Source organism: Cygnus atratus, chromosome 7, assembly GCF_013377495.2.
Source record: "Cygnus atratus isolate AKBS03 ecotype Queensland, Australia chromosome 7, CAtr_DNAZoo_HiC_assembly, whole genome shotgun sequence".
Taxonomy (NCBI): Eukaryota; Metazoa; Chordata; class Aves; order Anseriformes; family Anatidae; genus Cygnus; species Cygnus atratus.
The window spans coordinates 13,037,850-13,061,418 of record NC_066368.1 but is presented as its reverse complement, the minus strand read 5'-3'; the positions used below and the strand labels follow the sequence as shown (position 1 = coordinate 13,061,418).

Genomic DNA, 23,569 nt, shown 5'->3' with positions numbered 1-23,569 from the left:
TTACAATGCAAAGAGCATGCATGTACAATGCAAAGAGAATGCAAAGAGCTAAGTGCTTTTAATTGCAGAAAGCAGTCAGTTTGTCAGAAGGGAGAAGGAGAATGGTGTTTACACCTGCAGCCAGCAAACATCAGCAACTCCTTCACCCGGAGGAACCAACCTGATGATAATTCAGAGTCCCACAAAGACAAGGAGCCAAAAGAGGGTCACATTTTCAAAACATCTGAGAAACACTGCCTTAGGAAACAGCAGGGTTTCCTCGCACAGAGAATGCGGGAGTATCCCCCTCTTTGCATACAGGCTTTGCTACACCACAAAAAAGAGGCACAGAAAAACAGGAAAGCTTATGCAGATCCAGAGCATCTCCCTTGCCTATATGCATACTTCTTCCCTAAGATAAGAATCTGAACATTTACACATCCACTGCACCCTGAGTTTCTTTGAACATCCTCTAAAAAGATCTATTTACAAATCTTCAGGACCAAATCATCTAACGTATGGAAGCATCAGGGCTTAAGTAACTTACTTTCAAGACCTTATAACAAACTGATGAGAAATATACCAACCACTACATCTTATCGCTTGTGCTGAAACACTTGATTTACCTTCTGTATCAGCATCCTGCTTTCACGCAGGTAGTCAGTGGTTCTTAACCTTGATCTCCAACTCATCAGTGGTCCACAGACAGTCTGCATGGCTATTTTCAAGAGTTACTTTTCTCCCTGGACAGTGTGGGAATGATGTGGATCATTGTTCGTAGGTCCAACAGGTTTGGGAACCAGCAGCCCCTGTTTGTATTACGCATTTGCTGGTCAACATGCCCATATCATCTGAGCTACTCCATCTCCTGTCCTACAGAGTGGAAAAAGGCAAGAGTCTCTCACATGATTCTGTACATGTTTTTCACCAAAATGCTCTTCCTGAATGGCTAGACCATGTCCCTGTCGCTGCATTAACTAAACTCTTCCTCTGCTCTTTCAAAAACCACACTCTGTACCATCTGGCTCACTGGGATCTATTGAAGCCAACAGGAGTCTTTCTGCTGACACTGGTGGGATGGACAATCAGAAGAGGACCATGTGGTCCCAGCTCAATCTTTTAAATCACAGGCCTTAATGAGTTCAGCCTATTAAAATATTTCCACTATCTTATAAGCTCCTATAAGACTTGTCACTAATGCAAACACTGGTGTGACACTAAGCCTGAGCCACAACCTCACAGACACTGGGCCAGCGCCAGCCTCACCAACAGGGAGCTTCTGAGCTACATCCACCTCTCACATTCTCGTGCAAGGTCAAAGACCTTGTAGCGAGGTCGCTGGAGGGAGGTGGATTTGCACCGCACCCTTGCCAAACTACACTGGAAAAGCACAGTAAGGTCCTAGCCACATCCTTTGGCGTGACTGGCAGTAACACCGCCTGGGAGACTCCACCCTTGTGCTGGTTGAGAACCGGAGCTGTTAATAAAATAATATTTGCACTCACACCATGTAGATCAAAGTCTTTCATTATTATTATTAGGAGGTAGGTCTTGCAATAACTCGGTGCTACGGCATATATGGCATAGGAATGTGGCAGGTAGAAATTGAGTGGTAGGGAAATGAAGGTGACTTCACAAGATCACAAAATGAGCACACGCTAATGACAGCAATAAAGTCAGTCCATAGATCCCTCTGCTTTAGAGGGATGTAGAATGAAACCATAAGATGTAGAGATGTAGAGTAAAAATACATCTAAGTTAACATTCAGGGACAGAAAATCCTTTTTAAACATTTATTCTAATCAAAAACAAATCCTCAATCTCTGCCATAAAAGAGGCAAAATTCTCTCCTATGGTAGACCTTGATTAAGTCAGCTGCCAGGTACACATGTACCACATTACAGGAGGTGAAATTCAGCACTCAGGTTGGCAGGGACACTGCTCCTTGGAGCAGTTGTGGTATTTGGAAGGCACCAATTAACACAGAAATTAAACAAACAAACAACTCGGCGGCAAACATAACTAGGTGTCTGTGCTTGTCAGAGACTGGAAATCAACAGCCAGGGTTTCAGAGAGCAGTATTCAGAAACAAAATCCCCTGTGCTTTGCAAAACAGAGCACTATTCTTTCTTTCCAAAGAGAAGTGCTCTCCCAGAGCCCTCCAAGCTAAACCTCGGACTAGTTTTATGCTGAATTTTCAGCAGGCTAAGACATGGAGGCAAGCCATCAAACAACAACCGGACCAAAGGCAGCCTCTGAGACGGGAAGCTCATCTGCAGCCCACGACACCATCTCAAACCGAGGGCATCATTCTCTGGTTCCAGACACACCTTTTTAATATGCCTTACAAAACAGCTTCTGGGTCAGGCCCACGGCCAGTCCACCCAGCAGCACCTCCTCTTTAACTCTTGACCATGAAGCCACCTCCCTGGGTGCCAGATGCACGGCTAGCCAACTGCTCAGGGCCTGCGCAAGCCCCATGTTAGGCAGTGGCCATGGTGACCCACGTGGACGTGTGTGGCCTGCACCGACAGGAGCCAGCCTGCGCTCACTCGGCCTCCCAGGGACAGCAAAGCTCCCCCCTGTTGCTCCATATCGGCTGCCTGACTGAGAGCACTCGCACAGCTACCGTGGCTCAGCTGCCGCACAGGAATAGGGAAATAATTTTGTAATTATTTGTCAGATAAGCAGCCTCCTTCACAGCCAGCTCGCCCACGCACAAGCACTTCAGGCATTTCCAGCTCAGGCCATCTAACCCAAAATATGGTCATGTGCAACTCGGCACCTGCAATGCCTACTAAGGCCATATGAGAGCTGAGATTCATCTCCCTGAAAAATCAGGCCATTCTTCTGGGCTCCGCCACATGTCAGTAAATTCACTGCTTATGGGTGCGAGAGCACTGGTGGGAGACAGAGCTGCTGCCCCAGAGCTTCTCCTGGGTTCAGCGAGGAGCCTACGTCTGAACACAGGAGAAAGCAGCCCTGTCAGGTATCGGCAGCTTTTCCCATCGAAAGCTGCAGAATCAAAAGCCTCTTTCAGGGATTAACATTCTAACCAATTACTCGCCCCTTGAAAGGAAAAGTGCCGTCAGCCAAGGTGACAGCAGGACCCTAGGCCTATGCACGCTCTCGTTTCCCTTTCATGGTTACTCTGTCCTTTTTACTGCCCAGGAAGAAGAAAAAAAGGCAGACTGGAAACTAATGTTTTGTTATTTTTTTATTTTTAATAAGGATCACTGGGCCAGAAGCATAAAAACATAAAAATAACCCCAACTTTATTACTAAATTAAAGAAAAAACAGTAAAATGAATAGGCACAGAAATCTGAATTAGGAATGTGAGCTGATAATTACCCTTTCGGGCCCTGATTAATTGCATTTGAAGCCACGGAGACATGGAGCAGCCAAACGGGACCGACTGCTAACAAAATACACACCACCAAACAAACTGGTCTTTCTCCCTCTGTGCCACCGCACTGGAATGGCAGCTCCCCAAATGCTGTTTGCCTTTGTGTCCTGGTGTGCAGTGCTATGCAGGTCTGGCCAGAGATATAAAGTCCCACTATTGGGTACCTCAGATAACCCCTCTGGGGTGGTCCAGCCTGCAGACTTGTGGTCTCCAAGTACAAGGTTGAGAATGCACAGATGCCATCTCCTCCATTTCTAGATGGGAATAACCATCCATGTGTCTAGCTGCTGCAGTTCAAGAAAGCAGTTTCACTCGTTGTTATAGCACACTGACAAGTGACAGAAGATTTAGTCCACTTTGTTGCAGTGATGTCAGTGTCACATTTGGTTGGGGTGAAGGTCTAGCTGCAGTACAGCTACCTGTCTACAAGAGTGGCCAGTGAAAGATGAAGAAATTCAAGGAACAAGACAGGTGTAATGGGATCCGTCTCTTGATATATACTCCCCATTACTGCACATCAGTTGTTAGACTTCTTCTGAATTAGAAAATATTTTTTGAAAATATCCTACAAAAATCGTTCTAGTACTTTTCTGAGCCCACGGATATTGTGGTCCCTATGGAGATGTCTGGAAATGAATTTCCTAATTTAATCACATGGCATGTGATTACATACTCCTTTTCGTTCACTTTAAGCTTGCTTTCCAAATTTCACAGGCTGCACCTGGTTTTTGCATTCTGAGAAATAAAAATAATATATATATCATGTCTCCATCACTCTCTCAAATCCTTCATGATTTCACAAACTTCTACACTAACCCACCCATCACCTCTGTTCCAGACTGAAGATTTCTCATCTATTTACTCTCCTCATACAGAAGCTGATTCACCTCTGTCATCCTTCTCAGCACCTTAGTTTATTACACCTTCCTTGAGAGGCAATGACCAGAACTGCACATGGTATTCACCATGTGGGGAAATCGTGGATTTCCGCAGCTGAAGCTCTGTGTTTTGTTCTCCATTCTTTGCCTAATTCTTTACAACACCACATTTGGCTTTCTGACTGCTGCTGACTATTGAGACGGAGTTTTTGTGGAAACATCCTCAGACCTACTGAAATCTCATCCCTGGATTGCAACAACTTTTTTTTTCCTTCACAGCATTGCTTTGTGGTTACTAACACTGAACTGCCTTTCTGCCATTGACATCATGAGATCCTCCTCCAGCTTTTTGCAGTCAGCTCCAAATTTGAATATCCTACGTAACTGTGTGACCAGCTAAGTTAGTTAGATCACACACCCTCTTTTGCAGATCCTGGGTTGAACAGCACAGAACCTAGAACAGCTCCTTCAAGAAACCTGGCTGGTAAAATTGAGTTTCCTTTTAGGTATGAAGTTTTTAAGTCTTTATCCCCAGAGGAGACATCATTTTAAACTCTGGGCTCATTTGCACCTATTGGCTTTCAATCACCCATTTAAAAACTTTCCTGTAATAATTTTAATTTCAAGTGTCAGAAACCAAGGATTATTGTTCATGTCCACAAACATCAAAGCATCCATCCTCAAATGGAGGCTCCAATCTGGCAGAAAATAAGCTTACAGCCTATGTCAGCCATACATCAAATAACAACAAAGGCTGTTAATATAATTATCTTCTTATTGCTATTTCTGGAGGCACAGTAGGTTTTGATGGAGCTTGCAGTAATAGGATCTCTTATGCCATAATTTACGAGCATGTCTGTCTTGAACAATTTTCCACATGGGAAATTAATCACATTCTGCCTAATGAGAGGAAAAATATCCCTTTGCAGTTTGAATTGGATTTGCCATGGTCAATTGGACGTAGGATTCTTCTTTATCCCTAGTGATAATCTGAGGTGTAGTGTTGCCGTTCAAAATTCACTGCGTTAGCCTCCGAAGATGGAGATACTTCACTGCCTGGTGATACTTTTATACAGTGCCCACCTGGCAAAAATGAAACAGGTCAAATATACCAACACAGCACAGCCTAAAAACTGGATTGTAGCGTACATCAGGATTTGTAGATAGATATTTCAGAGTACTTCCCCCCACCAGCAGACCTACACAGAACACCTGAAGCCAGGCCAGGACGGACCAGCTGAGCGCAGGTTTGCTTGGGCCTGCACTCAGTGACAAAGCTCAAGCCACCATTTCACAGCCCCACGTTCTGATCTGAAGGTGCAAAACTAGTTCCTGGGTCACACAACCACCTAAACCATTCATGGTCTTCCCTCTGACGTGCATCTATCCCGGTGGCACAACAGGAGCAGACTCAGCTAGGGCAGTGGGTCGCATACTTGAAATCACAACTCTGGCAGCTCCAGTTGGTCCACAAGTGCAGACCTCTCAGCAAAACCACTGCCCGCCTGAACGTGCTCCGGCTGGGCACAAGGTCCCTGGGGATGTGACTGAATGCTGAACGTCACTAAACGCTGGGGCCAGGCTGCGATTCTGGATGATACGTGACAAGGTATGAATGACAGATCAAAGACTCACAGGTCTCATTCACATCCGTAAGGCAGGTGCTTATTCCTGCAGGCAAGCTCCTGCAAGGCAGCACAAGGAACTGAATATAGTATAGGGTCCCCCATGTGCCAGGCTAATGACAAATCTAGGGGCTGGTTGTTCTTTATTTTTCCATGGGGACTCAAGACTGAACGAGCCAGAAGTAGTGGCTGACCTTCCCTTTACTGAGATCATTTGCAAAACGTCAGTTCAGGTTTGAAGTTTAATCCCTTCCTCTCTGCCCATCAAATGCAGGGTGCAGAGCAAATGTCTTGGTGCTGATTCACCTCTACTGTGTAGAAATCACAAGAAGTTACAAGAAATCTCTACTCAGAGAAACACTTCTGCTTGGAAAACGCCAATTCTCTTTTCAGTTCCAGTGGAAAAGGGGCAAGAGAAAGAGTCAGAAAGGGTGATGGAAAATAAGCCAGAAAACTAATGCCTCGACTGGCACCAGAGATGAAGGTGTTTGCAGGTCGCAGGAATGGAAGCCAACGAGATCGGTGTCTCTGGGATCCCTTGCCTTTGCCGGTAAGAAGCAGAACACAAAGTTACTCAATGTTCCTTTAAGGCTGAAAGACTGAAGGAAAACAGGATGGCTTAAAGTAAGGAGTAAACGTATGACTGGAAACTATGAGTGCCCCTAGCCAAGCACCCAAAGGAACTGAGTAATGTTCATTAGTCAGGGACTTTATTGGTACTTGGGACTTCCAACTGCTGAGCAGGATTTAGACTCAAAAGATATTCTGGGGTATGCTACCCTATTTATGTTTGAACGGAATTCAGCCTCACCCCATGTAACATTTTTCCATGGAGATCTGAGCAGAAAAAGCCCACACTTTTTTTCCCTGGGCAGGGTGAGAGCGGGTCCCTTCTTGGGATCAGCACAGCGGAAAGGCAGAGGGGAAATGTCACTTCCCAACCAGGGGTGTGAGGGCAGAAGGAACGGGGTGGAGAGGAGCAGGTCTTCTGCAAGGAACCTGAAGGTACTTTCCAAAATATTTATTCCCAAAGCAGAAACCCACCATCCCACTGTACAAACACAGGACAGCACCTGATTACCACTTGGCACCTGGCAAAAACAAAACCCAGGCCATAGACCGAAACTACCCGATTGCAAGAAATACAGGAAATACCCAACATAAAAGGCTGCCCATTCCACTCAGTCACTGATGCTGGTCAAGCCTTAGCTTATGCACATATCTTGAGCGTTTCCTAAGTATGCACTTTCCAGCATACTCCCCTTATTTTATATTCTCTTCAAGGAGAACTGTTCGAATCCCAAGCAGATCCTCAAATCACTCTGAGTTAATATAGCAATCTTCTTTCACGTACCTTCTTTTTCATCTTATTTACCCAGAAGAAGTGCTAGACTACTCTTTTCCACAGATATATCTTTTGTACTTCAGTGTCATCCAAAGAAAAATAAAAAAAGTTTGCTATTTTCCACATCATTAATTTTAACTCACCGTTTATTAACTTGTGTTCAAGTGCCAGCAGGACAAGATAGGTGCATTTCAGTCATTGCATTGGATTTTCGTTATGTATCTGTTACTTGAAAAAGAGGGCACCAAAATGACCACTTTGAAAATATACACAATGCAAAGAATCTAATCGATTTCTGATATTTTGAAGGCGCACAGAACATTATCTTTAAGGACATGCAGGCTGATCCCCTGCACGTAACTCTTCAGGCAGCTCAGCTGCCTGGGAGTGGTTGAGGAGGGTCACTCCTGAGTCAGCCCAACAAGTCAGATTTGCTTTAGATCATCTCCTAGTCCCCAGGAAACCTTCTCAACACATCACAGACTACGCCCACAGCACCTGAAATTCCCCGAGGAATCACAGGCATCACAAAAGCTGCACAGAAAAACTCCTTCCTGGCCCTTCACGGTATTGCAATAGAGGAACACTGCAGAAAGGGAAGTGCACGTTTCCAAAAGAAAAAGGCATTAATGAGGGCTGAGTCTGGCCCCAGCACCAGCACGAATGAAAAGCAAACTGGCTGACATCAGAGATGGTGTCTCATTGCTGGGAGTGAGAACATAGCTTGGATACGCCACACGGAGATTAGAAACATATGCAGCATCCGTGGTCCTCTGGGGAATGCCAGCCAGCTTCAGGCTACAGAGGAGAGAAAACAGAGAGGAGCCTGGAGGGGACGGCCCCCTGTTCAAGTGCTGGCACCGAGATGGACCCAAAGGACTTCAAAAAGGGACACAAGCACACACACCGGCTGCTTTGCAGCACCACGAGGCCCTACATGTGGCTTATGGGGTGAGGAAGCCAAGAGAAGCTGTGTCCCTGTGCAGGAAAACAACACACTGAAGAACAACAGAAGCAAGATACAGAAGTTAATGAGACTGAAAACGATTATCCACCCTTCCCAAGGAGCCACTTGTAAAGACAGGTTTTCCTGCAAGCATTCTGATGCTCTTGATGCTCAGGATAATAGCTTTCCTTCCACTGTATTAAAATAGCGAACCAATTTGAAACAAAAGTCAGAATTTCAAGCACACAAACACGCACCGGGAACACACTGACACTTCAGAAAACAGGAGCCGGGGTCAGATGACACTTGGGCTCTTCGGAAAATTTCCTGCTGGAGTCTGTCGCTCTGTAAAACTATCCTGAAATAATTCAAACACTCCGGGCGGAAAAGCCAGCTGCTTCCCTAGGTCAGCCTGAGACCTGCTCTTGAGATCGCTCACTTGCCCACCCAAAAGAATCGCGCCTTGGGATGGAGGTTTTCACTGGCTGCCCCAGCAGCTGTAGCCCAGAAAAAGCCCAGTTTGGGATCCCTGAACGCCGAAGGGAGGTTCCTACACCCTGCCTGTCACAGCCTCTGCTTGCATGAGGCTGTGTTTTATGGAGAAAGACGAAAAGTGAGCAGTTTGCTCTGCCACGCATCCGTGCTGCCCCGTACCCACGCGCTTTTATTGTGGTCCCAACGTCACACGAAACCGTGCCTCGTGCAGCCTCCTGGAAAGCAAGCTCTTGTGGGAAAAAGGCTGGGGCTGGGTTCCCCCGGTCTCCTCCCATGCCGTCCTGTGAAAGCCACAGATCCCACTGCGTCCCCATGCCAACCCTCAGCCCTTCGATGCCCACCCTCACATTCCCTCCTTGTCCTGGCCACCCTCCTGTCCCCCGGAGGATGAAGCAGCACACCCTCCTCTCTTACTTGTGCCATTGCACACAGCAGCAGCCAAGAACATTTTTTTTTCCCTTGCAAAGGAATCAACTCACCATAACGCAGTAATTTAACTCTCCAGTAATTAAAAAGCCTAAGCTCAAACTCTCACTTCCACACAGTTACTCAGAAGGGAGGAAAACCAACAAAAACACTCGTAGCCATCACCAGAACCACCCCTGTGAAAGTCCTAATTCCCTATATTGCCTTAATTAAAAGCGGATGAATAGCAGCCTAGAAACTTTTCAGAGAAATAAAGTCAATCTATAGGCTTAGGAAAATAAAACAGGAGGAGGGAAACAAACACGAAAATCCTGCCAATTTTAGGGCTTACCAGAGGATTACAACATCTGGCCTCTCTTTTCAAGGGGAAGTGAACCAGGGAAGGGACGACACTGAACAGGACAAAGGCGCCGCACGGGGCGAGCATCGCGTGCAGGGAGCTGGTGGCAGGAGCAGAGGAGAAGAGAGAGAGGAGCAGAGCTCGGAGACATCGCCCTCGCCGGCACAGCTTTTCTTCGCGGCTGCCCCAAGTATCGTCCCTCCAGCTGACACCGCAGAACAAAGGATCTGGGCTAATTGCGAAAGAAAGGGGCCCGGGGGGAGAAAAGCCTGCCAGATGATGAGTATAGCTGACCTCCAGCGAAACGGAGAGCGACTTGATGAGGAATAATCTAATCCATAAGAGCACAGTATTTATCGGTGCTGCTACAGCAAGAGACCACCCTGCTCCGGGGGACATCTGCAGGCAGAGGGGAACACGGAGCAGTGCAGGCACCGCTCTGTCCTAGGTAATCACAGGTCTTTCCTGCTCCAGTACTTGAGTGCTACACAGTGTTGTATGGATTTATTCTTTTAACGCCATAGGGAGATGTGGCAAATCTCATTTGTCTCTATTTTTTGCCCAATAAAGAAGCGCAACGAGACCAGGGGTAGAGCCGAGCCTCCTCTATCCCACCTGCGTCCCCAGATCTTCCGTTCACCCTTTCTAAAACACCTGCAGCAGAGGAAAAAACTGGGGATGAGTCCTGGGCAGGATTAATGACTACACACGGCCTTACCCGATGATTTCCCCGATCACACCCTAGGGCTGAGGGAAGGAGAGAAGTTAAACGCGAGCCCCCGGCGTGGGCACCAGCCCCAGGCAGCCTTCCCCTCGCTCCCACGCCCGCACACGACGAAGCTGTCTCTGGGGCTTCGTGGGAGCAGCATCCACACACACCCAACGTGCACGCACAGAGTGAACCCAAATGGATTGTTTTTCCACTTGGGTGAGAGAAAATTAAAACCTCGTGAAGGTCATTTTTTTCCTTGGAAAGAAAGCAAATTGACTTTGCTGAGCTTTACTGCATCTTAGCCTCCTTATCAGTTCGATTTCATTCTTAAGTCTTTTTAAAACCTAGTGTCATACAATCTGGCAGCCACAGTGATGGGCTTTATATAGAAAAACACAGGGAAAGGGTTTTCAAAAGCCCTCGGACCTGCTATAACTGCTCCTGCTGAAATCAACAGTAAATCCAAGGATACTACTGGGAGCAGAGGTCAAGGCTGAGTAGGCTCAACGCTACAGAAACTTATGGGTGGGATTTTCAATCGCTTCAAAAGTGATTACTAATAACAAAGTATATTAAAAATAAAGAGCTGAGTTGTGACCCTGAAAATATTGACATATGTGCCTAGCTCACAGCTTGACAGTAATTATGGGGGGCTGATTTCTCTCACTTTCTCTAATGTAAACCAGGAATAAGAGTCCAGATGCTTGTGAAAAACCTTGGCTCATAGAGAATCAACTACAGCGATTTGGTGGAAGTGCTCGAGGTCTGCAGAGCTTTCAAACACATGCATGCAGGCGGCAAGAGTCTTTTGGTGCACCAGGATCTTCCTAAACCCACGGTCACACTGACATGTAAGGGCACCAACCGTGAGACTGGACTCTTCTGGCTGTGATGGTGCTGGCTACCTGGAGAAACAGCACTAAAATCCACTCGCTTCTGATTGACCACAGTGGAAGTCAGATAAGGAAATGAGGGCTAGTAAAAAAAAAACACCGGAAAAAAAATGTATTTTATTATATTTGTGCAGATCTGACTCTGTGACATGAATTAATCTAACTTCAAAGGATCCAACGTCGCAATTACAAAGCGTTGCATCGAGTATAAGCATTTCCAGGCTATTATGCAAACCCAACTGAAATAATATTATGGGTACAGGATTACTCTAGTTCCCTAATCCCAAAGAGGAAGAAGGATGTGACTTATTTTCTCATCCTGACAAATCATCTTAAGATGTTGCTGAATCAGGCATGCCTGCAGCTCAAGAGGAAATAAGTAAAAATGTTTAACTTTTATTACTGACTTTGAGGACTCGTTAATGAGAATGTAAAAATAATCTTATTTAAATCCCCTCGTTGTTCACAATGCAAACCCTTAGATTTTGTAGTTACTTTGGAACGGACAATAAAAAGGGGCAGGAAAGGTCATTTCCACTGTTATTCATTTCCATGCCGTTTCACCATCGGGTTCCTGCACAATGCAGCAGTCTTCACAGCAAACATTTCAGGGGAAAATGTTATAGTTGCATAAAGGCTACAACTGTTCCCACTATGCTAAAGCCATAAAACTATTGCAATTGAACCAAAACTTGATAACAGCTTAATGGCATAAAGCAATATTTGGACTAAATTGAACCCAATCAGATCACTCTAAAGTTCCCTTCCAAGTTAAAAAGCTTTTATTTACAGTCTTTACTTACACCCAAGAGACTTTGACATATTTTAACTAACCTGCCTTCCTTGTCTTCTTAACCTTGGTCCCATTCCAAGAAAAAAAAGATGTCATCTGACCACAGATGGGGTACAATTTCCAGCAGCAGAATTAACCCGCAACACAAAATCCCTGATGTTTATTCACTGAGTGATGGAGCATATCCTGGGGAGCCAGCTTAGCCAATATTTCCTTGATGAAACAGGTGGGGACAAACAGGCTCGAGGTATCTCTGATCAACCACTTGTATGAAACAAATCTCTAAATCCTGTCTACTTTAACCCTTCTGGTGCCACAGACACCACCGGGGAAGCAGAATATGCCGAGACCAGCCAGTGGGTCGGTGTCATCGTTACGGGCACATCTCCTCAGGTGCAGCTCACCCCACGTTGACACAACCATCACAGCCTGCTGCACTGCAGAAACATGGCTTAGACGGTGTGGTCCTGCACCATCTAAGACTGTGGAGTGGGAAGAAGCCCAGGCAGGTGCTCCAAGCAGCTCTGGTGGTGCTGCAGCACATCCCCGGCCATGGGATGCCGCAAGAAGGGGTGCCACGCGGGGCAGCATCCCAGCTCCAGCTGGGAAGCTTTTGCTTGGCAGCTTGCGTGCTCACTCCAGCTGCTGGCTGCCCGCTGGTGGCTCTCCTGTCCCCTGTCACCACCTACCAGACCCAGCGGCAAGCAACCCCTTCTTCTCCGAGCCCCTGGGAGAAGGGGGTGGCTAGGACATTGTGCAAAAGTAAATATTTACATAGCCGGGGCCTTCCTTCCCCTGCCCTGTATTTTCTCCCCCTTCTTAAAATGTCACAGATCAGCTGTTTTCATAATTGGGCAGGAAATGAGTTCCCTGCTGGCTGGCAGCTTAACACCCTCGTGCACCATGGCTCCAACATCTGCCTCTGCTGCCTGCCCCCACATCCACCCGGCATCTTCAGGGGATGGATTTGGCTAGGAAGGAGAAGGAAGCAGGCATGGAGCAGCACAACTACTCAGCAGTCCTTGTACTACTGTGAAACCTCATCCCCTGGTCCAAGGGTCAGCTCAGGATCCCGGGAGACCCAGTGCTCTGTTTATGTCACTTCAGAGCAAACATCCAAACCAGAATAACACAGCTTCCTGCCTGTATGCAGCAGCGAGTGCACTCAGGAAATTCAGGCATATTTCAAGCTTGCGACTTTTTCTTTGTTCTTTGGACAAAGCCTTGTTCGCTGGAGATGTTGCTGAAAGGATTATTATTATCTATAGGAGACTTCTCCTCCCAAGAGGAAATGTGTTAAACACAATTTGGCATTTTCTGTGTTTTGCAGGAGCTGGGACTAGGCTAGAAATATTCTCCTTTCTCCTCTCCGCATCTTGGAAGCTAATGACTTAAATAGACCAGCGGTGACGACACTGCCTGGTGGGAACAGGCAGCAAATGCCTTTTCCCTGTACTCTGATCCGGTGGTTTTACCGCTTGCCCGAGAGGATACCAAGCTACTCTGCATTTGGTGGGAAGAGTGACGTCCAATTGCATCTTTCACCCTGACAGTGCACGCAGTGAAGAAGTGAAGCTTGCCTGCCAGCCCCAGCACCTGTGCTAAAAACCCATCGAGTGCCAAAGCAGGCTGCCGATGTTTTGCTTATTCCAGGTCAGCCCCGTGCCGCTCACAGCCCTGAACAGGAGAAGGAACCTGCGAGTCGGAACCTGCCAGTGGTTAGGATGTAAAATCAGAAGGAATGTCATCTTCTGCCCTTTATTTAGAGGTGGCAACACCCTGATAGAAAATGACATGGTGAAAGTGCTTAGCTTCAGACCCAAGGAAATCTGAGAGCAAACATTAATTATCTCCATCCTGAGCACAAGCCTGGAGCCTGTATTAGCACCTCTGTGAATGGGAGAAGCTCAAGAGGATTGAGTTTCCCACTTCTAGGACTCACTTTCTTTTCCTCATCTACCTACCTTCGCTTTCCTCTTTGTAATTCCCCTGTTATTCCCTCTCTCCGCTTCAGTTTTCCCTTTAAACAGGACTACAACTCCAAAAAAGTCATAGGGCTTAGACACCGCCATAGGTTATTTCACTCGAATGGAAGTACATTCAGTCTGGCAAATCCCTGCCTGCAGTATCCCCTCGCTCTGCTCCTAAGTGTAAAGATCCCCTTATGTGTTAGAACAAACGTGTTCATGAGAGCCTTAAAATAGCCACATTGTGGAGCAGGAAGGTCTGCAAACCACACACTTAAGAACATCAGCGTCCAAAAAGCTTCATAAATAGAGAAAATAGAGTAGGAGAAATCACTTGTGATCAGGCAGCAAATTCCCAGGTTCATTGTTTCCAAATCCTCAGGAAAAAAATAATCGCAACTTATTTTAAGCATGTGAGTGTATAAATAAATCAGCTGGCCCAGCCAAAAGGCAAAGTGGGATGAAAACAGATGCAAACAGAGTTCTGGGCTATTACTTAGCTGTGAATCTCAGCAGGGCTCTGCTCTCCTATATTGCCTAGGAAGCTTAAATACGAATACAACAGAGACAAGATCTGGCAGAGAAGAAACATCCAGAGGGAATCTCTAGAGCCTGTGGGACTGCAAAGCCATCATAGTCCCTGGCAAGCCTGACTCCTGTGTTAAAAAGCACTTTCATTATATGGGTCATTTGTTGATGGATTGTGGGAAAAAGTCAGATTTCAACCGAGAGATGAAGACAAGCAAACCCTTATGTAAAGCCACCTTTTCCCCAGCCTGTGGGCTGAAGGCAGAATGCTCTCAGACTTGCTACATACCAGCCACTTTAGATTACAGACTTGCAGAGTTATTTTTAAAAAGTAATTATAGTAGTAGAGGGCACACTCATCTGGAACGGCTGCCTGAGGAAACGACGAGCCCAGTGCAGCTCAAACTGCTTTTCAAGTCTATAATCGTGTTTATTTATTGCCTTTAAAAACAAGAATCGAAATCCAACTAATTTCTGGGTAAAAACGTCTGTATATTTCCCCAAGGAATCCAGGCAGCTCTACTGCACTGAAAAGCTGCCCTGGTTGCAGGCAGCTATACTGCACTGAAAACCTTTTTGGTTGAGCATCACACATTGGAAAAAAAAAAAAAAAAAACAAACACCAAAAACTCATTAGCTCTGGCTTCAAGCAAACCCAAAACAAAAACTTTTCCATTCTTTGTTTTCCCTTGAAACTGTGGCTTGGTAATTACAGAACTCTCATCAGGAGACTCTGATGGTCTAAGAGAGGCACATCATGTTCTGCGTATGCTGATTTCTGCCCAAAGGTGGTTTCTGTTTGCACTCTTAACGTGTAAGGGAGGAGAAAAATATTCTGTAGGTTTTTGCTGCCCTGGAATGGGTATTGTTCGTTTCAGTTGCTGTATTGTAGATTTGGGATCTATACACTGAAAAAGAACTCTGAAAGGGTTGAAAGAGACAGAAAAGGACCATGTACTTGGGCAGAAGTCACCATCATTTCCCTGCTAAATCTGGAAGGGCAGGTATCTTTCAGAAAGTGGGACGGCCTACAGAAATCAAACCCAAATCCTTCAAACATGCATGCTAGGCTCTGCTCACACTCTGCCTCCACATGAGCGGATAGCTGAACCTACAGAGGACCTCGGGTGGAAGAGTACTGACAGCAAATAACTGCAGCAAGCAGCAGGGTCAGCGCCCGGCTTTATTCAAAAATAAAATAGAAGAACCCCACTCACCCACACCACCATTTTTTTCATTCCTTTTGTAACAAAATTGGGCCTTTGGCTCAAGCCCTGTTAATGCCCAAAGGCCTCCAGGAGGCCTGACGGTGCCTTTGAAACAGGCTCGGTACACAAAGCCCAAGGCCCCCCGCACCCGATTACGCGGGGCTCATTACAACTCCGGCAGCTCCTTCCTCGGAGGGAAGCAAGCGCTCTGAAAGCCGGCGGTTGTTGGCAGCTGACTCTTTTTTTTTGCAGGTTCTTCAATCCGAAGCAGCCTAAGGGCATCCTATGACCTCATGCTTGACAACCGTAAAGACTTAAACCCTAAAAATATCTCCGTGGGATCTGAAGAAAATAATCCTCCTGCTTGCCCCCCTGAAAATCATCAATCCTCCCGCCGCTCGGCCCAGGAACAGCCACTTCCTCCCGGCACTTCTCGCTTTCCCTTCAAGCTTGGAGCCGACAGGAAATACATTCTCCTCTTGTAAGAGACAGGAGATGAATTTTCCGCAATAGCTCTCCTAGCAAAGCAGAAAATAGAAAGAAACAATAGCAACTGCTTTCTCGAACAATAGGAGCTTCTGAAGAGTAACTCACCAGAGGCACAGCATCACCCATTTATCAGCCAGTCCTAAACAAGCCTGAGTGGGAACCAGCCAAGGACCTGTTAGCTGTCTCGCTAACACACTGCCTCGGCCCAAATAGAAGTTCGTTTTAGAGCTGGAGGCATCCTCCCTTTTCAAAGAACAGGAATGAAAATTGACAAAATCTATATCAAAAGGAAATTATATTGCATTACGGCACGGCCTCCAAAAGGCTCTCCCACCGAGTTCAAGCCATCCTACGCCATGGGCCACCTCCCCACCCCCCCGCAGATCCTCTGAGGTGGGGACAGGGGCTCATGACGCTGATTTACTGCAGGTGGGTAGAAGGGGATGGAGTGACAAAAGCCCCCCCTTCACCTTCCAACCTGCTCGCAGCCTGCGAGGAGCCCCTGTCCCATGGCCCCATGGGCTGCGAGGGGCTGGATCCATGCAGCAGGCTGTGTCCAGAACCTGTTTGCTCGGTGAACCCGTTCCTGCATCGCAGATCTTCTTTTCTGGGGGAAATGCATGCTGCCTCGTATTCAGGAGACCGTGGCAGAGCGCCTCTGGTTACCTGCGCAGGCTGCTTGTTATTTGTAGCACTCCGGTATTACTCAGCAAACCAGTCAGCTGAGACGTGTCTGGGTGCGTGCCTATCAAACCTGCAGAGACTACACCTGCGTACAAAAGGCACACTGTTTAGGATGATTTAATCCATACTTTAATCCAAAAAGTCAGATATGATTGGTCTAAGAAAACTTTATCTGATCTCTCTCTCTCTATTATTTTTTTTGTTGTTTAACCTTTAAGCTGTTTTTGACTGGCTCTGAACTGCTGCAATACTGATCCTTTGCATGTGGGTCAGGGATTCAAAATGATGCTAAAGAAAAGTTAAAATAGCTTAATAATATCTTGCTGCTCAGGCTCAGAGAGCTGCAGGAGAGGATAATCAAAAGCGAAAAACAAGCCTGAAATTAAATAAATATATTTCTGCTCATAAAATCCCTTTAAGAATTAGGACGAGGAATGTATTTCCTTTTAAATGCCACCTAGCAACAACCTCTTCAGAGGAAAAAGGAGCCAATAATTGGAATATCCCTGTGATTTCTACGGGTCCTCCTTACCACCGGGAAGGAGCACCCTTTGAAATCCCCGTGTGTTCTGCCTCCACGAGGTGGGGAGAGTAAATGCAGAAAATGCCCTGCATGCACTAACCACGGCTGAAATTCAGTCCCTTTGACAGAATTATACGCAGCCACATCCTAATTTTGCTGATCTTGGTCTTGATTTACACAGGTGGAATGGGGACCGCAGGATCCAAAGGTCACCACAGCCTCAGTTACTGGGGTAAGCCCGTCCGCTCTGCTTCAGCACAAGAGCAACCTCCCAAGATCTCCGAACAAACGCTGCTTCTCCTGCAGCCTGGGGAAAACCAGACGGAGCCAAGCTGGAGCGCACACAGCCGAGCAGAAAAGCAGCTACTCAGCACCACCGACAAAATCCTGCTGCAAACCTGCTCAAGCCTTTCTCCTCAGCTTCCTCTTCCCCAGAGAAACGACAGCGTTTGAAAGGGAAAAAAAAGCCAAAAAAAAAAAAAAAAACCAAACACCACAACACCGAACCGAACCGGAGAAGCAGACATAGCCACCTGGGATGCAGTTCATCGGCAGGAGCTCTACCTCCCCGCTGCAGCCTGCGAGCGGCCAGGAACGGGGGCGAGGACGGTCCCGGCCGGCGTTCGCTGGAGGTTACTCCCCGTCCTCCTGCATTGTGCAGCACGGCGAGGGAGGCTCCCGCCCGCGCTCCCCGGCCGGCCCCAGGTGCCTGGGCGGCGCTGCCATCGCCTCCCGTGCCCGAGGCCGCCGCCGCGCCCTTCCCACCGCCCTCCTGGCGCACGCGAGGCCGCAGCCGCCCTCGGCCGGGGCTCGCGCCCCCAAAACCTGCTTTGCTCCTTGCTGGGCCGGGGGGCAAAGCCCCAACGTGCTCCCGCTGCCTCAGGGCCCGGGCAGGAGGAAGCCCCAGGAACCCCTTCCAGATGGTGCCGGGGCGTTTCTTCTCTCGGGGAGAAAGCACGGCTCTTCCTCAACAGCACCGTCTGGAGCTTCGCCTCCGCCAAGGAGAGGTGCAGCAGCGCCTTGGTTTCCTCCCTCGTAACAGCTCAGGTGCAAAATCAGGAGGAGAAAATAGCAACGAGGCCAAAATGAAGCAGCGGAGAGGAGCAGACCTTGCCTGCTCCGGCCCACCAGCTCCCTTCGTCTTCCCCCCATGTGTCCCCAGGGAACCCCATCAGGTCATCGGGCCGGTGCCACCCCATCCAGCACACTGGCATCCTGCCCGGTGCCCCAAGATGCGGCCACCAAGCTCCTCTCGCAGCACGCACCCCAAAAAGCCTGTCCTCTTTCCTCACCCTAACCAGGGGAAGAGGCAAATCCGAGTGGGAAAGAAGGGAAGTGAGAAGGTGCCTTTCTGGCAGAGGCTCCCGGGGGCCAGAGGCAGGGAGTGGAGGCAGGCCGGGTGATGCTCCTGCAGCTCCTGACCAGCGTGGGAGGGCAGCCTGCTCCCACCCGGCTGGGACACCAGGGACAGGACCCAGCTTCCCAGGGGTAAGGAAAATCAGGCGAGTCAAGCGGAAAGCCCAAGCCCCTCTCCCTCACAGGGATCCGCAGCCCTGCAGCCAGCGCAAGGGGACGATTTCATGCCAGGCAGTGTTTTCCCCAAGGCCGTGCTTTGGAAGACACTGTGGGACAAGAGGAGCTGACATCCCTCTAGCTTCGGATTTGTCTCCAGATGCCTCTTCTATTTAGTGCCAAAAGAAATAAAATAATGCAAGCCACGTAGTCTCAGGGTCAGCCATTGCAGAAGTGTTAATCCTGGGGTTGTGTTGCCCGGGCTCTGTCATTTGTGTTTGCCACTGTACTCTGCAGAAGCACAACAGACCAGTCTTGTCAGCTGAAGTTCCTTCATTAATTACCTCAAGATCCCTGAAAGAAGGGAGGACAAATCCATAACCTCTACTCCCTGCTGATGCAGACACAAAAGCATGTGATGGGGAGGGAGCAAAGCTCCAAGCCCACCCTCCAAAGGTTGCCCTTCAGATATGGCAGCAGAAGAGGTGAGGGAGAAATCAGTGCCTTTCGTGTGGGCTCAGCCAACAGTCCCACTGTTACAGCCAGACAGTGCTTTTCATCTCTGCCTTTTTACAAATTGTCTTTGGTCTAAAATGGGTTTTTGTGGCAAATTTTATTCCAACTCTTCCACAAACTCCTTTCTTCCTCCCTAACAAAAATCTCATATCGCCATCTTAGAAAACACGTCATGCTCTCTGGCCTCTCCACAAAGATCTTCTTATGTGGTTTTTTTTTCTGCCTCCTCTGCCCTGATGGAGACTTTTCCAACAGTAAAAGGGAAATCAGAGAGAAGAAAGGAAGAACTGATAAGAAGATATAACAGGGAGAAGGGAATAAAAATGTAAATTTTTCCCTCTCAGTATGATAAAAAAAAAAAAGATCATGAAAAACTGAGGGTAGCAGGGTGAGTCTCAAGAAGTAAAATAAAACTACAAAATAGCCCACAGGACTTTTTTTTCCTTTCCTTCATGGCAATGAGGCTGTAGAGTCCTTATTTGTGTAGGAGGGAAGAGGGGGAAAATATTTGAAGAAATAAACGTATAGAAAGACAATACAAAAAAGGTGTCTGAAGGAACGGAAAACTGCCCTTTCCTGCTGCGGCCTCTCCGTGGAGGGCAAGGCTCTGAACTCTGTTACACTCTTCTTGTTCCTCCAGGTAAAAGAGTTCCAGCACAGTCGAATAATAAAGCTTGATTACCCCAACAGGGAGGCAGCCTTGCCTAGTAATTTGCAGCAACATAGCCGCAGCAAAACAGCAGCAGTGAGCGCAAAGGGGGCTATCATCTGTGCGTAAAGCAAAAACCACAGCCAAAACGCACCAGGTCAGCGAAGCAGCGGGCAGCTGCCAGCACTCTGTCACGCCCAGGTGGGGACGAAACCCGCAGCAAAACGCTTCCCAGGACTGAGGGGATTCGAAGGCTGTGCGGACAGTGGGAGGGAGAGACCTGCAGCAGGGAGCTGAACAGGGCGATGTTTCACCTTTTGCTTTCCACACAAATAAGGATCAGGCAGCATCAGCCCCGTTCCACACGAGGTAAGGTGAGACACAGCTATCGCTGTGCCCAAGGTAAAGTACCTCGAGGACTCCCCAGGCACTTGCTGCAGCTGCACGGCTGATCAGTGCTCCTGTCTGTGCTGGGGTGATGGCTGAGCACTAGCCCTTTCCTGTGGGAAGGAGAAACGGGAGCTCTCTTTCGCCCGAGGAGACCATCTGCATGCCCTGTCTGCCACCTAGATCACCACGGATAGACCAGGAGGGTGTCTGTGAGGCCGTCCATCTCCCAGTTTAGACATCTTCCCTTCTCCAACTCCACGCTAGAATCAGCGTCCTGCATCCCCCAGCCCCTACTCTGACTGCTGGACAGAGTCAGGGTATAGGGAGGGAGGGACTGCGCTCCTACTTTGGGGCCCACGACCATTCCTCCCCTCTTCCTTTCCAGCCCGTTGCTGCAGCAGGAGATTCGGGTTTGGCCACCACACTTCTGAACACCCACCACATCCGCACGGGCTGCTGCGGCTCCGCCGCCCTACGAGTGAGCTGTCAGCCAGACCCACGCACGCCCTGTGCTTCGGCAAAGCGACCTTAATTCTCCAAGCTCGGAGCACACCTTTATTTCAGGACAGCACCACGGCATTGCTGACATGCTGGAGTGCTGGTACCCAGCAGCCACGGGCTGCTGCGTGTCAGCTTTCTAAAACAGACCCGATGGAGGGAAGCCACCAAAGCTTGCAAGCTGCACGGGCGAGCCCAGGGCACTCAGCACCTGGCAGTCGCTCCAACTTGGCTGAATCAGGCCAACAACAAGCAAGCAAGATCATAACATCTTCACAACAGTAAGATTTAAGCACAAACATCTGCCCTGCTGTTTTTTAATTAAGACAGTTTATAGCTAGGTATTTGTTTCAGCGATCCACAGCTCCGGCAGCAGCAATGCCACGCATATTCTAATTACGGCAGCTAGTTTATTTAACAGAGTTTGACATTGTTTGACATTTAGCTGAGTCACCTTGTTGCTGGATAAAGCAGCAAGGGCTTTTCAGCAATTCGACAAGAAAGAGGCAGAGATTCGGTATCAAAAGTAGAACGTATATCACAGATATTTTAAATTAAATACAGATGAGGTCTATTCCCTTGTGGCAGCTCCTCTCTTTCAGACACTCAGTCAACCCAAATGTTTTCCAGATATAACTCTTCCCTCAAGGACACACAGCAATACCATCTCCCTCGTGTTCTCGGAGGGTGGGAAGTGTTATAATGGGCATATGGGATGTATCTCATCCCCCGCAAATATCACCCACCCTTGTACCGGGATATCCATCACTAAGAACTGCAGGCAGACCGAGCATCAGCGACCTGCAGTCAGCCAACATTTTTTTTTAAGACAAAGTAAAAGAAATTGGCCAGTGGCAGTCAATAGAGGAGGAACAACCGTTACCTGCAGAAAGAGATTTTCCTACAGCACCTCACCTAAAGTCATTTCAACACCTGTACAGCGCTTTTTAGGGATCTCAAAATGTTTAGCAGCAAGAAAAGCAGGCAAGCAGTACCCATCTGCACTGTACAGACATTTCACAAAGTGACTCATCTACAAGTTTGCTGGTGGCACAGCTGAAAATAGAGCCTGACCTTGGGCTCCTCTCATTCCAGGTTGGAAATTGAGGGCAACACCACCTCCCCCTGGCTGCAAAGGATCTGCAGGAGAGCTGCAGAGAGCAATCCCTGATCCCCGGGGCTGCTTTCCAGAAGGCCCGTGGAGGCTGCCAGGCTGCCGTGCTGCCCTACTGTGGCTCCAATGCTTGCGTCACGTATTTGTGCTGCTGGTTTCCAAGTCCCTGCTCCCTGCTAGCCCCGGAGCTGTGCTCGCCACACATCTGGAGCAGATGTTCTGCCTGCAAACAGTGTCAGGGACCGCGGCACACTCCTGGAGAGGACTAAGCCTTCCCATCCCAGCTTGTCTTTACAGACCTTTGGGGAAGAGTTGGGATCTCCTTTTTATGGTTAAAGGCAGAATAGACCTTTTAATAGGCTGAAAATACTCCATTTATCTTAACACTCAGTGCAGTGAGCCAAACTTGAAGCCAACAGCCAGAATCGTGCAGTCAGACAACAGGGAGCTGGCCTGAGCCAGCATTTCCAAGAGCACGCTGCGGTCTGGCTCAACACTCTGTGCCATCCCTGCAATCGCTGCTGGAAGTGTGCGCAGTTACCCCGAGGAGAGGATATCTATCATGTCTAGCCCCTCTCTGAAAGCTGTCAGAGGGACAGCAGCTCAGGCCAAAGAGACATTTATTTAACTTTGTGGACAGTATTGCAGAAATCCCTGTTTGCATTTAATCTTCTCCCAGTTCCCTTTATATCTCAGTAGCAACACTAACTGTTCATCCCTTACTATGCAATGTGTCTGCAGAGGCACGGCACCCAGAAACGAACACAATGGTGTCTCTGGTCTCCAGAGGCTTCCCAGCCCAGGCTCAGGCCATGTAGTTGCAACCCGTGGGGACAGCCCCCCGGATGCTATTGAATCCCGTTGTGCAGCAGTGCATGAGCCAGCCTGAACCTGAACAGCTGATGTAAGATCCCCTGGGAGCCCTAAAGACCATACCAGGTATTGTAGGAGGAAGTGGAGACCTGATATCACAGGCAGCATGTCCGGGCTCCCAGGGAAAAGGCACGTGTAAGACCAGCCACAAAAAGCACTAGAGACAGCGGCTGTGCAGCCCCAGGTGCTCTCACCCATCTTGTTTAGGCCTTTTGCCATAGCATTACCTGGTAGAAAAGGGATGATTCTTTGCTTGGGGTCTTTCTGGCCTCCTTCGATAGGGAACTTGTCCAGAAGCTGCATCTGCAAAGGAAACAGAAGAAACGTCTTAGGGGGAAAGCAGAGACTGGCTGCTTAGGGACAGAGGATTTCTTGGCCTGCGTATGGTTTGAAAGAGGATTAGCAAAGCAAAGCAACTGCAGGAATCCCTCTGCCCAGTTGCAGAGGAGACTGTACATGAAGATACGATACTGCTCACTCCAAGAAAGGGAGGGCAAGTTTCTGGCAGCGCACAGGAGCTGGGATGGGGCCCGGGCAGACATCTGAGCCCGGCCCTGCCACACTTCTAAAATTAGGCTCTCATCCTTCATCACAAATGTGCCTTGTCTCTACTGCACAGTCTGCCCGGGTTGGTAGAGACAGTTTTTACCTGTCCCTATGACAGACCACCTGCCTAGCTAGAAGTGCTGCTCAAGCAACCAGATGAAAGGCTATTTAACAAACTCCCCTACGTGTCTTCTTGCTGGCAAGGCGCTGCCCACTGCCCTGGCCCATTAGGA

The 23,569-nt window shown here is 48.2% G+C and overlaps 1 protein-coding gene across 2 annotated transcripts in view; it reads right to left on the bottom strand.

Annotated features, from left to right (window-relative positions):
• The window catches only part of SH3PXD2A (SH3 and PX domains 2A), a 252,573-nt gene that overhangs the window by 160,439 nt on the left and 68,565 nt on the right, over nt 1–23,569 (bottom strand). For both annotated transcript variants that reach the window (XM_035547572.2, XM_035547575.2), the window contains exon 3: nt 23,018–23,093. In XM_035547572.2, the coding sequence (XP_035403465.1) occupies nt 23,018–23,093 (76 nt within the window). The remainder of the gene's footprint in view (nt 1–23,017; nt 23,094–23,569) is intronic.